This window comes from Cavia porcellus, unplaced genomic scaffold, assembly GCF_034190915.1.
Source record: "Cavia porcellus strain 051 isolate PalLab524CR breed Dunkin Hartley unplaced genomic scaffold, mCavPor4.1 scaffold_21, whole genome shotgun sequence".
Lineage (NCBI taxonomy): Eukaryota > Metazoa > Chordata > Mammalia > Rodentia > Caviidae > Cavia > Cavia porcellus.
The window spans coordinates 25,501,657-25,516,638 of NW_026947504.1; the positions used below are offsets into that span (position 1 = coordinate 25,501,657).

General features: G+C 35.4%; 1 protein-coding gene across 4 annotated transcripts in view; it reads left to right on the plus strand.

Moving 5' to 3' along the window:
• Window positions 1-14,144, plus strand: part of Cep120 (centrosomal protein 120) — a 66,854-nt gene extending 52,710 nt beyond the window's left edge. For all 4 annotated transcript variants that reach the window (XM_063232437.1, XM_003477223.5, XM_063232438.1 and 1 more), the window contains 2 exons: window positions 7,289-7,434; window positions 12,314-14,144. In XM_063232437.1, the coding sequence (XP_063088507.1) occupies window positions 7,289-7,434; window positions 12,314-12,548 (381 nt within the window). In that variant the 3' untranslated portion in view covers window positions 12,549-14,144. The remainder of the gene's footprint in view (window positions 1-7,288; window positions 7,435-12,313) is intronic.
• Window positions 14,145-14,982: the final 838 nt, after the last annotated feature.

Consider the following 14,982-nt stretch of genomic DNA (forward strand, 5'->3'; position numbering starts at 1 on the left):
TTTTAGATCTTTTCATTTTATTTTCCAGCTATTCTCTTTTCCAGAAGAAATTTGGGATAATTTATTTTGCTGTCACTTAGAAACAGTCACTTCTTTCTTTCTTAGTATTAATCTTTCTGTTGAACTACTTCAGGTAAGAGGAGGAGGTTGCAGTTTAAGGATAATTTACATTTGACATTCCTTAAATTTAAGAACATTTGAAATAGTATTCCCAGAAATAGTGTAATTCAATTAGAAAAGGCATCATAAGGGAATTTTTAAAGTTTAAAATCTATGATAGTAGTTTCCTGAATTTGTCTTATTTTTTTTCCTTCCTATTAGACAACAATTACTGATAGATATTTTTTGGCATAATTTCTTCAAATGATTAAAAGAAAAGAAAATATAAATAGAGCGTTTATTTGACCTAAAACTTTTAAGAATTAATAATGGTTAGTTTATTCTAAATTTTTTTTTCCTTCAGTGTCAGTTTATTCTAAATGAAATTGGGTATATTAGTGTCTTTTAGGTTTGTGTTTTTCCTAATGTATCTCCATAACCATCATATGCTATTAAATATGTTTGTGGTATTATGCCTAGAGTATACCAGACTGCATGGAATTAAGAAGTAATAGAGAGTTAAACATAGTTTACAGATAAATTGAGGTTGTATTACAAGTGGAGATAGGTAGCTACCAGTATATATAAAATAATAGTATGGAGAATGAATATATAGGATGGATATTCTTTACCCATTCTATTCTTGTGTATTCAATCTGCATATTATTATGGTGCTTGGGACCAGAAGTGTTTTGGTTTTAGCATTTTTCAGATTTTAGTATATTTGCCTATACATAATAAAATTTTGTGGGAGTAGACTCAAGTGTAAACACACCATTCATGTTTTATACCCACGTTGTATATATCACCTGAATGTAATTTTTCACAGTGTGTTTAGTGTGCCTGTGTTCTGATCATAGCTTGTTGTGAAGTCAAGTATAAAATTTCATATTATAACATCATGTCAGTGCTTCATGTTTCAGACTTGGAGCACTTTAGATTTTTAGAGTTGAGATATTCGGCGTGTTTTTCTAGTGCTGACAACTAAGTGTGGGCATTATGTATAGTACTAAAGGCCTATAGTCAGGGCAGCGTCCTGGGTGTAAGTGAGGCATAGGCCTTCTTTTTTAGAGAGCTTGGATTTAGAGAGCTTGGGTTTAGAATAAGAAAGAAACAGCTATAAATATAAAATTTACTGCCTCATCGTAAAAGCCCTGAAAAGAGCCATACAGTCAGGAAGGAAAAATACCTCTGTTTAATAGGCTTAGGAGAGGTGTTGCCGATGAGAAGGTAGTTGAGATGGACCTCTGGAGATAAATCGATAAGGTTTAAGATTTAAATGGTAGGGGCTGGGGATTTAGCTCAGTGGCATAAGCACCTACCTTGCAAGCCTGTGGTCGTGAGTTCCATCCCTGGTACCAGTAAAAATACAAAAAATAAATAAATAAGTAAAGATTTAAATGGTAGAGTGTTGTGACTTGGGGAAATAATGAGGGAAATAGAATATACAGAATGATCACAGCAAAGAAGCATGAAATGGGAAGTCATAGCCCGTTTTTGAAAGCGGAGCAGGGCGGATGTTATTTCCAGTGATCAGAACTAAACGTGAAGTGGAAGCAGAGCGGCGCAGTGGAAGACTCTTGTCAAAGATGATGCCAAAGACTCGAGCCGTGGTCTCTGGAAAGAGAGTTTCCGAGTTGAAAATACGGTTAGTGAGAAGCTAATTGGAGGTGGGAAGGAGATAAGATTTGTGGACTTCTTCATTTTTTTACAGAAAAATTCCACAAGCAGTAAGAAATATGTCTGTTGTTGAGAGTATGACTGAACCGAAAGAAAGAGACAGTCTTTTGCAGAGATGTTTGAAGCTGTGCCAGATAGAACCTGAAATTCTTATGTGTGAGGAGGAAGGAAAGCTGGTCAAGAAAATGGTAACTAGAGAGAAAGAGTGAAGATCACTGTAATGATGCTGGAAGAATGCTTAGCACTTACCGAGGGCTCAGGGGCCTGTGCTAAACAAGCCCTGCAGAGTTTTCAGGTAACACTAACCAATGTCCTGACATACAGGTACTGTTAATTCCTATTTTAGAAGTGAAGAAGCTGACTTAAGTTAAGTTGCATCATATAGGTACTAAGGTTGAGCTAGAACTGAAGTCATTTGACAGAACCCAGCCCTTTCTTTTCCATACTATCACAGTTTTAGTGCATAGAAGTCATGAAATAAAAGAATTTCCAGCGGAAGAAAGTGAGGGACAGAAGACAGGGGTTTCTGACAAGAGTATGCAGCAGGAGCAGTCATGAGCTATTGACAAATCCAGGCAAAGAAAATGACGCTGACTGTTAGGTTAGCTCTGATAATGAGAATGGGGGGGGGGGGGCAGCGCTTAATACAGAATCCTGACACCAGGACATTTAGGTTACATTTAGTATAGAAGGAGGAGTGCTTATGCAATTGGAAGCAAGGAAATAATGTGATAAGAACAAGCTGTTAAAGTTACAGGATACAAACTTTATCAGACACAGAAGTAGTAGTTAACGTGGCAAGAGTAAAGAGAGCTGGGTTACCGTCTGCTGTTACCGTCACCGTGACTTTGGGAGCTGAATTTCTCTGGTTAATCTTGTTATTAGTACAATGAGAGTTTTTTCTTCACAAGTTGTTCTGAAGGTAAATAAGTGGTCTTATGAAGTGTTTAATGCAGTATTCAGTAACTTAATAGCTGTTGTTAAAGGGAGATGATGACCCTATTATGTAGTATTCCTGCTTTTAGTCCATGAGGACCTTGCTAGGTGGTAGCCTTGGGAGTTGATGAATAGAGCAAATGCAGGGATTTTGTCACTGAGTAACTGTTCAAAGAAGTGATTTCGGCAACACTTGGAAATTTTTATGTATGAGAACAAGAATATTACTTTATAGTGATAATGATGGGAAGGTGGGTAGACTATTGTTGAATAAAAATAATTTGTATTAAATGGTAGTTTTAACAGATATTTTATAGAAAGATACAGAAGAGTAAAGCAAGGACTAAATGTGCAGATATGCAAGTGTCAGTAGGTGAACTGGTAAAGACTGAATGTAAAGGGATGTGAATGCATTGAGTGTGAAGAACATCAGCGTGTGACTCATTTGCGCTCATTTATTCATTCAGCAAGTGCCTATGGAGAGCCAGCGATGGTCCTTACACAATGCTAGATAATGTGGATATAGCAGTTGTCTCTCAAAGCTGAAAGAGAATATCTCAAAGATAAAATGTTTCAGATAAAAGTATTAGATTGGGAATTCTTTCAAGCTTTAAAATGAGAAAGCGTGGAAGATGGGATTTGCTGTTGAAGCTGAGTAGTGAGTAAGAAACTACTACAGTAATGATTAGTTATGAGCCATTAACAAAATTAGTTGAAAAGATGTAACAGTGTTAGCTGTTGGGTAAAGCATTTTTGGGGAGAGAAATGATTAATCAATAATAATTACTGAAACAGTTTCATTATAATCAACATTTCTTTTTACTTTAAATGGGACATCAAGTTCATATGTGTATATTGTAAATGACATTTTAAAAAAAATATTTTCACCACTGAAACTATATGTGAAGTTTAATAAATAGGATGACTTAAATTCACAGTCTTTGTTGGTTTTACCCTGGGATATTGAGGTGGTCTCATTTCAAAAGGAAATTCAGTAAAAGGCGAAAGATTTATACGATCTGAGGAGAAACCAGAGTATCAAGGAAATTCAGTATGGAGGTTCTCACCCGATTAACTCCCTGCACAGGCATCCTCATACTTTTCCCTGTCTGTACCTTCTTCCCATTTAATCCATTTTCTACCTGTGTAATCTTTATAATCTGTGTAATATGAAATCTTTGTTCTCCCTGTGTATTTTCTACCCTTTAGCCCAAAAGCCATTAGCAAATTAATCTTTGTTCGTGTTCGTAGTAAAGAGAGGCAGTTCCAGAAGTTCAGATGCCTTCTTTCTCTTGAGTTACTATAAATTTATTAAGGAAATAAAACTGAAAGAAAATGAAAGTAAGCGTTTCAGGCTTTGAGGGCATTAATGTTCATTCCTTCTCTTTCACTTCTTATTCCACGCACTTTCTGCTTTAGAAACACTGTAAACAAAGTTTAGGTCACTAAGAATCATTGCTGCTCTCCAGACCAAATTGAGGTGCAGCAAACTAAGAAAAGTAGCAGATTTGGGGATTGCCATAGTGAATTTTGCTTTGCAACTGTTTTTAAAAGATTAAAATTAAAATTACATCAAATTGGCACATTTCTTATGTGTGATCGTTACTTTAAAAACATCCCCTGAAGTTTTTTACTACAAACACATTGTGTTTGAATATGAAATTGGAATGGTCTATCTGGTTTTGTTCAGAAGATTGTTTGTGCAACTTACTGTTTAAATTGGATTAGGACCATGTTAATTTTATATTGCCTCTGGTGAACAGCCACAGGGCTGTAATCTCTGCCAGTACTTTGTCACATCAGAATCCTCTGGAGGGCCATCCAAGACATTCATGTAGTACGGATTAGATGGTGAAAGCCGTATCTTAGATTGTTAATAAATGTTAATGACAAAAACCAGCTGGTAAAGCTTGGAAATAAGATCTAATGTTGATGCCCATTGCCAAAACAATGTTTAGACAGAAATTCCATTACTCAAAAGTGACTTAGCATAGTTAATTTGTGAATTAAAATATCATAACCTTCTAACTATTCAAGGTTCTGATTCACAACCATAAAAGTTGTAAGCTTTGTAAAGCTTTTCTTTTGTAAGCAGGACAGCAATAGCTGTAAAAGTGTAGCATAAAAGGAGTCTTGATTTAAAAACAAGGAAATGAAACCCTTAGATTCTAAGTTTAGTATCTTGAGACATAGTTAAAATTTCTACTACTTAGACATTTAGGAGACAGTTTTTCCTTTTTCCTCCACTTTGTGAAAAGGTACTACAGAAAGATTTTAAAACCAAAACAAATACTTAAATTAGTCTACAGATACCTGAGTTAAGGTGGTCTGCTTTAGTCCTTATGGGCAAAATAGCATACTTACATATTTACTTAAGAAACATTTAGAATATAGTTATGGAAGCAGACAACAGCCACCACTTTAAGTGACTGAGTCATTGTTCTAAAATATGAATTTGTTGTAGAAAATTTAACATTTTTATGTCACATATAAAACTAGGTATATGTTTGTTCCCAAGACAGAAAACAGAACAAAGATTATGGGTAGGATGTGGGTCCTTTACCATATTTGTGCACAGTAGATCTGTTTAAAACTAAGCTGATAAATTTAGTTAAAACAACACAGACTTCATCAGCTGACATCAGCACTATCTTGTCCAGCCTCCTGCTTATCATAACACTCAGAGTAATTAATTTGATTAATTTATAAGTAATTTAGCCAGGGATGGGATGTAAATCTTTGTTTAAGAAAACAGTTGGAGGTCCAAGTCCTGGTTAAAAACTGTGTCTTGAAACCGTCCAGGCCCTCCTACTGGCTTGTCAGCTCTGGGTTATTTTCAGAAAACTTTACTTGAGTTCCTTAGTTTAGCTGTAAGTTTTTTCCCACAGCCTTACTTGGTATGTGGAGTGGGGGAGTAAGGAGTGGCCACTTTTTAGCCTCTGTTTAGTCTAGTGTATGTGTGTTTACATCTCCTCTCTGGATTTATAGGCAGCCGAGGCAAAATAAAGATTATACTCACTTGATTGAGGAGCCTTTAACCCAGAGCACCTGGTGTGAACAGGGTTTCCTTCACGGACCTCTAGAAACAGAGAAAGAGAGAGAGAGACAGAGAGAGAGAGAGAGTGTGAGTATGTGATTGTTGGTAATGCTGCATGCTTAATTACAGCATTAAGGTATTTAGAGGATTTTCTGGTATGTTTTAGAACAGTGAAAGTTTTATAAGGCAACCTATGATAGTTTTTTTTCTGCTTCATATTTTTATTCCTTTATCTTAAAAAATTGCAAAGTTTTGAATACCATATAACATAGAAAATAAAAATCACCCGTACTTTCAATTTTCTCCTCAGCCAGCAATAATGATTTGATACATTTTTGTCCAGATACTTTTCCTCTTTTTTTAAAATTACTTCCTAAATGAAATACATTTCAAAGACAAGATTCTTATGCCTTCCTCAACAATGCTCTACTTTAAGAAACAGCACTACGAATACTTTGGAAGCCCTTTGTGCTTTTTCTCAACTGTATCTTCTTCCTGTCCTGAATTTAGTATTTATTATTAATATGCATCTATAAGACATTAAAAATATGTCTTTAAGCGGCATTGTACATAATTTGTGATATATATATGTATCTGTCTGTCTGTATATATGAAATCATCTTGTGTGAATATGCTACAGTTTTTAGTCAGTAGAGGACATATTTTTTCCAGATTTTCTTACAATAAAACAGTACAAAAGATTTCTTGTGTATGTAAGACTTTCTCAACATTTATAACTAAAAGTGAAATTTCTGTCCATTTGACCCAGCTGTTCTCTTCGTAGGTATCTTCCCTAAGAATTAAATATGTAATATTACAGTGTATTAATTAATTAAATATGTAATATTACATGCATACCTGTGCTTACAGCAGCATAATTGATAATAGCCAAATCTTGGAAGTGGTCCATGTATTCATAAACAGATGACTGGATAAAGAAAGGGTGGTATTTATGCAAGGTGAAGTGCTACTCTGCCATAAATAAGGATACATTTGAGTCAGTTGTAAGAAAGTGGATGCACCTCAACACTATAATGTTGAATGAAATAAATCAGATTCAAAATAACATTTAAAGTCAAGCAAAATAAAAGTCATACATATACAGATTTTTGGATGAATCTGTAGAGGAAAAGGAAAGACATTAACAGAGGTGACTTGAAATTAATAATCAGGGGCAGCTATTAAAGTTTATAGGAACATCTTTGTAAAATGAGCCATTTCTTGTTTGTTGCTCTTTCCACTTGTCACTGTGGCAGCTCCTTGGGATGACGGGAGTCATTTTCTCTCCTTCAAGTCTGGTATCCTGTGATGTGCAGCTGACCTCAGTTATTAATATGGCCACAAATGATTATAATAGCACAAAGAGAAATGAAGTATTCAGGGAAAACTTGGACTTTCCTAGGGTAGAGGTGATTTATAGAGTTGGCAGTGCTTGGCTGTATCGTGTATGTTGTCAAATAGGCTTATAATCGTAAGTCACAGTTCTATGAAATATGTATATTCCTGATAGGAGGTGTCTGGTTTCTTTCTTTCAAGAGAGAACAAGAAAGTCAAATGGCTCGTCTTAAAAAGCAGCAAGAAGAATTGGAGCAGATGAGACTTCGTTACCTAGCTGCTGAGGAAAAAGATACAGTGAAAACTGAGCAACAAGAGTTGTTGGATATAAGAAACGAGCTGAACAGGTATAATAATTAAAAGATCATTCCTCTTTTCTTCCTACAAAAACAAAAGCTCTAGTAGGACAGCCTTTCAATTGGGTCATTTGGTCCAGGGAAGCTATAACTTTAGATCTGTCAAGGGTAGAGTAGGCCGTATGTAAAGTGTGTAAGACATTAGGAAGGTTCCGTTGGTATGACCTACAAAACTTATAATCAGAAATGCTGTCGTAAGCTAAGCACATAGCACTTTTGGTTTCAATGCTGTAGATGAGAACAGAAGGTTGGAAAGCAAGGCTCATGTTATAATTCAGTAATTTGTAACATCTCCCAAGCTTAAAACATTGTAGCCATCAAATAAATATGTGTTAAGAAGAAAGCAGTACAGATTATGCCCTGTAAACCTGGCACTTAGAACTGACTCTAAAATTGATGTTCATGCGTACATCTTCTAAATTCAGTTTAATTCAGTTCTGAACCAGCTTATTATAGAGATTGCATTTTTCTTATGTATAAAATATTGTTTTTAATAATTATAATGAAAAATTATATTGTATATAAACATTTCCATATTATAAGTTAAAAGGTTTTGGTACTTTTTTGAGATTAATACCAAGGCTAGATTTAAAAAAAATAGGATCAGTTATATTCCTATATATGAACAATGAACACAGAAAACAAAATGAAAAACAAAGTACTATTTCAACTGCTTACAAAAATAGTTACAAATCTAATAAAACATGTATATGACCTATGTGCTGAAAACAAAAATATGCTTATAAATAAATTGGAAGAACTTCTAGATAAATAGAATCAATGTCTGTGGATTGAAAAATAATTTTCATATATAGAGATATCCTAGGACACTTTCATCAGACATGTATATGAACTGAAGCACCTCCCTTCCAAATTCTCTTTGGAACCCTCACCTCTGACGTGATGGTATTTGGAGATGAGGCTGCAGAGGTGGAGCCCTCAAGATGGGATTAATGCTCCCATAGGAAGAAACACCAGAAAGTATGCTCAATGTCCCTTTTCCCCTGCTGTGTGAGGCGCAGTGGAAGATAACTATAGACAATGATGATGCTGGAACCTGGCTCTTACGCGTCTACAGAAGTATGAGGAATGCTGGGGATTTAGCTCAGCGGCATAAGTGCTGCCTTGCAAGTGTATGATCGTGAGTTTGATCCCTGGTACCGGTAAAAATACAAAAAAAAAAGAAAGTATGAAGAACTAAACTTGTTTTAGCGAGCTATCCAGTCTGTGCTATAGTTTGCAGTCAAAATCAGTTTAAGACAGTGTGCTGTGCTCTAACAAAAATGTACCAGTTCCTGAATAAAACTTAAAAATACATTCCCCCCAAAAGTCTATGCATTAGCTTTCCCCACTTTACCAATGGGGAATATGTGCCAAGATCCACCCACAGATACCTAAAACAGTGGGTAATACTGACACTGTTACACCTATGATAAAATTTAATATATAAATTAGAATAAGAGATTAACGGTAACTAATAATAAAATAGAGCAAATAAAATAGTTTACTTAAATAGAAGTTATGTGAATGTCATTCCTCTTGAACAATATTTTATCATACTGTACTCAAAACCTTGTGATATGCAATGACACAGTGGCTACTTGAAAAGATAAAGTGGATTATTTAAGAATTAGCTGTCTATATAAGGGTTGCTTAAACATGCAGTGACATCTGAGGGATCGCAAGGGATGAAGGTAGTAGCCATTGCAACTGGACAAACTGGGGATTCATGTCCTCGGCAAGATGGACTAGACAACCTCGTGCCACTCTAATAGCATGTAGTTCAAAAGTTCTGAGTGGCTTTCTCCATGACTTCTTATTTAATATTTGACTGCAATTGACCATTGGTAACTGAAACTTCAGGACATAAAATGATACTATATTGTGTGTGTGTGTGTGTGTGTGTGTGTGTGTGTGTGAGTGTGTGTGTGTGTGCACGTGAGCGCTGCTTCATAGTGATTGCTAACCTGAAATACTGTTGCAGTTACGATTAAGAAGAAACGGGTGCTGTAGAGAAGCCCAGTGTAACATAGTAGTTAAAATGTAATCTAGAATCAGAATGAATTCTACCTTCATGATGTATTAGCTGCATCACCTTGGAAAAAAAAAGTACTTAAGTCTCTTTAATCTCCTCATCTCTAAAGAGGACATCTTCCTCAGAGAATTGCTTTAAAGACTAAAAAAAATGAGGCAGGGATATAAGGCACTGACCCGACACACAGTAAAAGTATAATCAGTATGAGCTGTTGTTTTAGGTATTAATGTAAATAAATTTGAAATAGCTTAATTAAGATTTTGTTTAATTAGTACTGGTAATTCTGAAATATACACATAAAATAAATTTTAAAATGTTAATGGTAGGTACAGAAACAAGAGCGAACCAGACTTGAAATAACTACATTCATGGCAAAATGAGTTTTGGGTGGAGATTTTCTAGCAGATACTGATTGTGTATCTATAATATTGTAGACTTGGGTGATATTATACATTAATAAACTATAGCATAATTTTGCCTTTCACATTTTTGCTGTCATATATGTAGCATCAAAATCAAAGAGTGCTATGTTTTGCTGGCATGTGTATAAGGAGCATTTTTAGCTATCAAATTTGCGTATCTTATTAATAGCTTTGTAAGTTAGGGTTCAGAGAACTAAAGCTAACTATAAATATATAAATACGAGTAAAATCCTGTATATAAGAAAAATCAAGTGATAGGCAAGATGTAATAAAACAGTTTATGTGACGAAGAGGTCACTAATAGGGTGCCTTGGCTCCCAAAGAATCAATGCACTCATAATGGAAATAATATTCAGTACTCAGCACTGCAGAATTAACTCAAGTGTTCTTACCAGTGTGTAACCAATCTTTTGGTTAATCAGCTCCCTCTTGTGAGGTCTACCAGTGCAGCATTACCAGGACAGTGAGAGGCCACGATGTATCATGTCGTCTAGTGGGTTGGAAGAATGAGGGATATTGAACTTGGAGAAGACAGCTCTTGGGGAAAGGTTAGACCACTATCTGCAAACCTCTGGAGGGCTACCATACTAAAAAAAATTAAGAGCACTGTTGAGTTTAATATGAGGAGAAACTTTCTAACAGAACAGTTCTATGAAACCAAAGGTTTCTGCTGACAGGAAGTGTGTGAATGAGTCCAGATACAGCATTTGTTATGAATATTGTCCATATTTCCTTTGATAACACTAAGGGCTTTTTCAGCACTAGGTTCCAAAGTTCTATTGATTTGCACTGTTTTAAATATTTTGTAGGAATAATCTATCAGTTTTGTCAAAATTATGTTTGTCCTTCATGAATGAACAGGTGATACAGGAAGGGAAGTGGTTAAACTTGCTAGTCTCTATTATAAAGGCACTGTATTGATGCTTACAGGGCCCCTCTTCCTCGTGACCTTAAGAATTAGGGTAAAGGAATCAGCTCTTCAGAAATCTGCTTTTGGACTGGAGGCTGTGGCTCAGTAATAGAGCACTTGCCTAAATGTATGCCAGGCTATCACTTTGGTCACCAGTGTCACCACAAAGAGGGAGAGGGAGGGAGGTAGAGAAAAGGAAGGAAGGAAGGAATAAGGAAAATAGATCGCTCTACCCTTGACACATCTTCATGCTTGCTCGAGTTCAGTGGGAAAATTTGGGACTTGTCTCCTGTGTCTCCAAGTACAGTGTCCCTCACTATTGAGGCTCCCCCCCCCCCCCGGAGAACAGAGATGGCATCTTTCTTGGACTGTGTGCTTGAGTCTCTTTTTTTCTTGGGTGAGAGACTCCAGGGTTGCTGCCCTTCGGGCTGCCTTCCCTAAAGCCAGTCCTCCTGGTAACAGAAAGGAGAAAGTCGCTTCTCACTGCCTCTCCCCACCTCCCATGTGCCTTGCAAATTCACAAGGGGTTTGCTTTTCTTTAGGCTCAACTGCTTTATCTTATCAAGACAGGACTTAGGAATAGTTACAAACAAACCATTCTGTAGCCAGTTACCAGATAAATATAAAGTTAATATTTCATTGTACATTGTAAATTAAAATACCTTCCAGAATCTCAGTATATTTAACACTGTAACAATAGTAATGCTGTTATTACCATTGGTCCTTAGTTAAGGCAGTATGACCAACAGTCATCTGTTGAACTACTAAAACCCCAGAGCAGCACCAGATTTTTAGAGTCTGCTGCTGGCAAAATGAAGTTGTCGGTAATGTAACGTGACTTTAGCGCGTGTACGGCCCTGGAACCACACACCTTTCCTCAGTTTCACTCTCCGTAAGTGATGGAGATATAAATTCCACAACAGGGTGGACCTTTCTTTTTGATTTACTGTAATAGCTCCATACACTGTTTGCAAACTGTTGAATGAATTTAAAGAAAAGCTTTATGCTCAACAGCAAAGGTTTAATTACAACTTAAAGGATGTAATAAATGATTAAATGGTGAGACAACATGAAGCCATTGATAAGAACGATTAATATGTAGAAAAATAAATGGCAGGAGTAGTATGTATATGTGTCACATAGATAATACTTTTAGAAAAATACATACTTAAAATACAGGCATACATTTTTAATTAAAAAGAAATACAGAAAAATGGCACTCATTTTGGTTGTCTCTAGATGAGATTGCCAGTGATTTTTAGTTTCTTTATACAGCCCCACCATTTCTGTAGTTTTGGTGTATTTCATTATTAGAAGAATTACTATTTAAAATTGCTTTTTAAAAATTTTGACTTGCCTAGCCAAGCCATTACTTTTTGTGTTCTCCTGAAAATATTACTAAAACTTACTCTAATATCAGATGATTTTGTTTTGAAATAGCGGTTAGAAAAAACAAAACAGTACTCATTGTCTGCTAACACGGCATTTGTTCTTGGCTTACAGATTAAGGCAACAGGAACAGAAACAGCGCCAGGATTCCAGGGAAACCGCCAGCGGGAAGACGGATGACCTGCGCGGCTCGGCGCTGGAGGAAGGCATGGATGATTATTTGACTCGCCTGATAGAGGAAAGGGATACGTTAATGAAAACGGGTGTATATAATCATGAGGACCGGATAATCAGTGAACTTGACCGACAGATCAGAGAGGTTTTAGCTAAAAACAGTGCCAGTAATTAATGTTCAGAAAACCTTTACAGAGACTTTAGGTTTAAATTTCAATTTTACTGTAAATCTCACAGATGAAGAAAATGGGTATTTTTAAATGCTATTTTCAATTTTTTATAAGCAGAATTTTGTATGTCACTGTATAGTATTTATTTGATTTTATTTATGCTACCTCTCCTATGCTGGTTTTATTCATAATTATACTTTGTATACTCATTTTAAAATTTCAGTGTTCCTCAGCTTATAATCTGATGACTGACTTTTATAACAGCTTTCCAGTAAATTTGTTCTAGGAGAAATGACTGTAGTAATTTCCAGCTATATAATTTTTCTTGTTGCTCTGTAAGAGTATATGTTGCACTTTAATAATTTCGTGTCTTGTTCCTTTTGAGTATAAATATCTTATAAGTTAAAACCAATTAAAAATGTAGCAGGTTTTTTAACTCATACTAGATAACATTTTCCCTTAATTTGTAATTATTTGCAAGTGACAAGTTTCAAAACAAAGTAGTATCAATGCAGAGAAACCATATGACATATTGGGTGACAAATTAATCATTTGTGTAACATAACTGCATATTAAACTTGTTTTAAGAACTATTGAATTTTAAAATTTTCAATATATTCGTGACTTCTAAAAGCATAAATTATTTGCTTACCATGTTTCTTTTCTGTCTCCTGCTCAAGACTGAATTGTCTTCTTTTGTTAAAATTAGATTCCCTTTTATATTCCAGTGATTGAAAACCTAGCTGTTAAGCCACCTGTAACACGATATAGAAACAGACACAAAGGATTTAGCTGGAAAGATGAAACAATTTTTTTTACTCCAATTTTAATCAGCCTTTTTCAGAAGTACATGAGATTTAAGTCCTTGGGTTTATGAATGTAGTGTCGTGTCTGTCTGAACTTTAGTTTCTTTACGTTATATTCTCAGAGCCAACGTTGTTCTCAGAGCAGCACTTTACACACACACACATACGTGCACCCTTTTTATAGTACTGACACTGATTACTCACAAATTCACAAATTAGGTAGGGTTTTAAAATATGCAGTTTAAAAATATGACTCTCAAATGTAAGTATGTACTTTAGGAGGTATATACTAATTATCAGTAACTTCAATAAAAGCAGAGTAAGTTACTCAATAACATTAAATTAATGTTCTGTTATTTTCAACAAAGTGTATTTCTTGTTTGGGAAGTTAAAGTCCATATTTACATTATATGTTTTTCCCTTTATTAACAAAGTATTAGTCCTCTTTAAAAAAGAAAGAAACCAGCAGTAAATAACAGAGAAATTAGTCACTGAAGGATGGAGTAATGAATCAGCTAATCATAGCAGGAATTTGAAATATTAATTATGGTTGTTTTCGCTCATTGATTTTTATGCCACATGAATGGAACAAAAGTATTCTTTCTGATTCTACTATGACAACCTTTATTTGCATTGTGTGATATCTGTAACTTTTCCAACACTAGAGGGGGCCTTAGATTTAAAGAAATAAGAAAGATTTTTTTTGTAAATGTATGTGTGGTTTATTTTGCCTTCTGTAAAGCAGTCTTTTGGCTTTTGCAATTTAACAAATAAAATAATAGTATACATCTTTGAGTTTTTGAGTAGTCTGTTATTTTTATTTCAAGTCATTGTATTTTTTATGTTTTCCTCAAATTTTAACAGTCTTTTGTAGGGCTTCAGTTGTAGCCATTCCTTCTGTAAGTGGCACTTTATATATTTAGACCAGTTGTTTTACTAAATTGTAATGCCAGGGCATGAATGAATATAACCACAGTAGCTAAGTCAGTTAGTAGACAGATAAGAGGAAACCTTTCATTATATATTTTTAAAGTATAATTTACCCCTGAAATTTCTGTGATCATGTTCCCTGAAGAAAGACTATAGTTTTCATTTCTAAGGGAGGTTGCACGTGTTCCAGAGAGGCACTGTGTCACGTCTGCCAAGTGTCTTCAATGCCATGTCTATGTGAACTGCAGAGTTTCCTTCTCAGGAGTGTCGCAGTGATTTCTGATTCTGAGTTACTGTTGCTCAAGCCGGTATGGGAAGTTTGGGTGTGATTTACGGGTATACCAGGGGTAAAGGAGACACCATCTAGTCTAGGAGTTTGGTTAACTGCCTTGTCTAATGCTTGCCAGCCCGAATCTGAGTTCACAGATCACTCTGTCACACATTGCATGTCTGCAGCCACCTTGGATTGGCTTGGCCTGGTTCTTAGCATCTACAGGAAGGTCCCCCTTCTAGCCATATAGGAAGTTTACAACACTTACTGTCACTGCATCTAGTTTTTTAGTGACTACCTAATACGGATTTTTAAATTTTTTTAATTTACATACCCTTCAAAAGGTCTGCTTTAAACTATGCAATTCCATGGGGTTTTTTGTTTTGTTTTGTTTTGTTTTATATCCACAAAGTTGTACGTCCATTACCACTA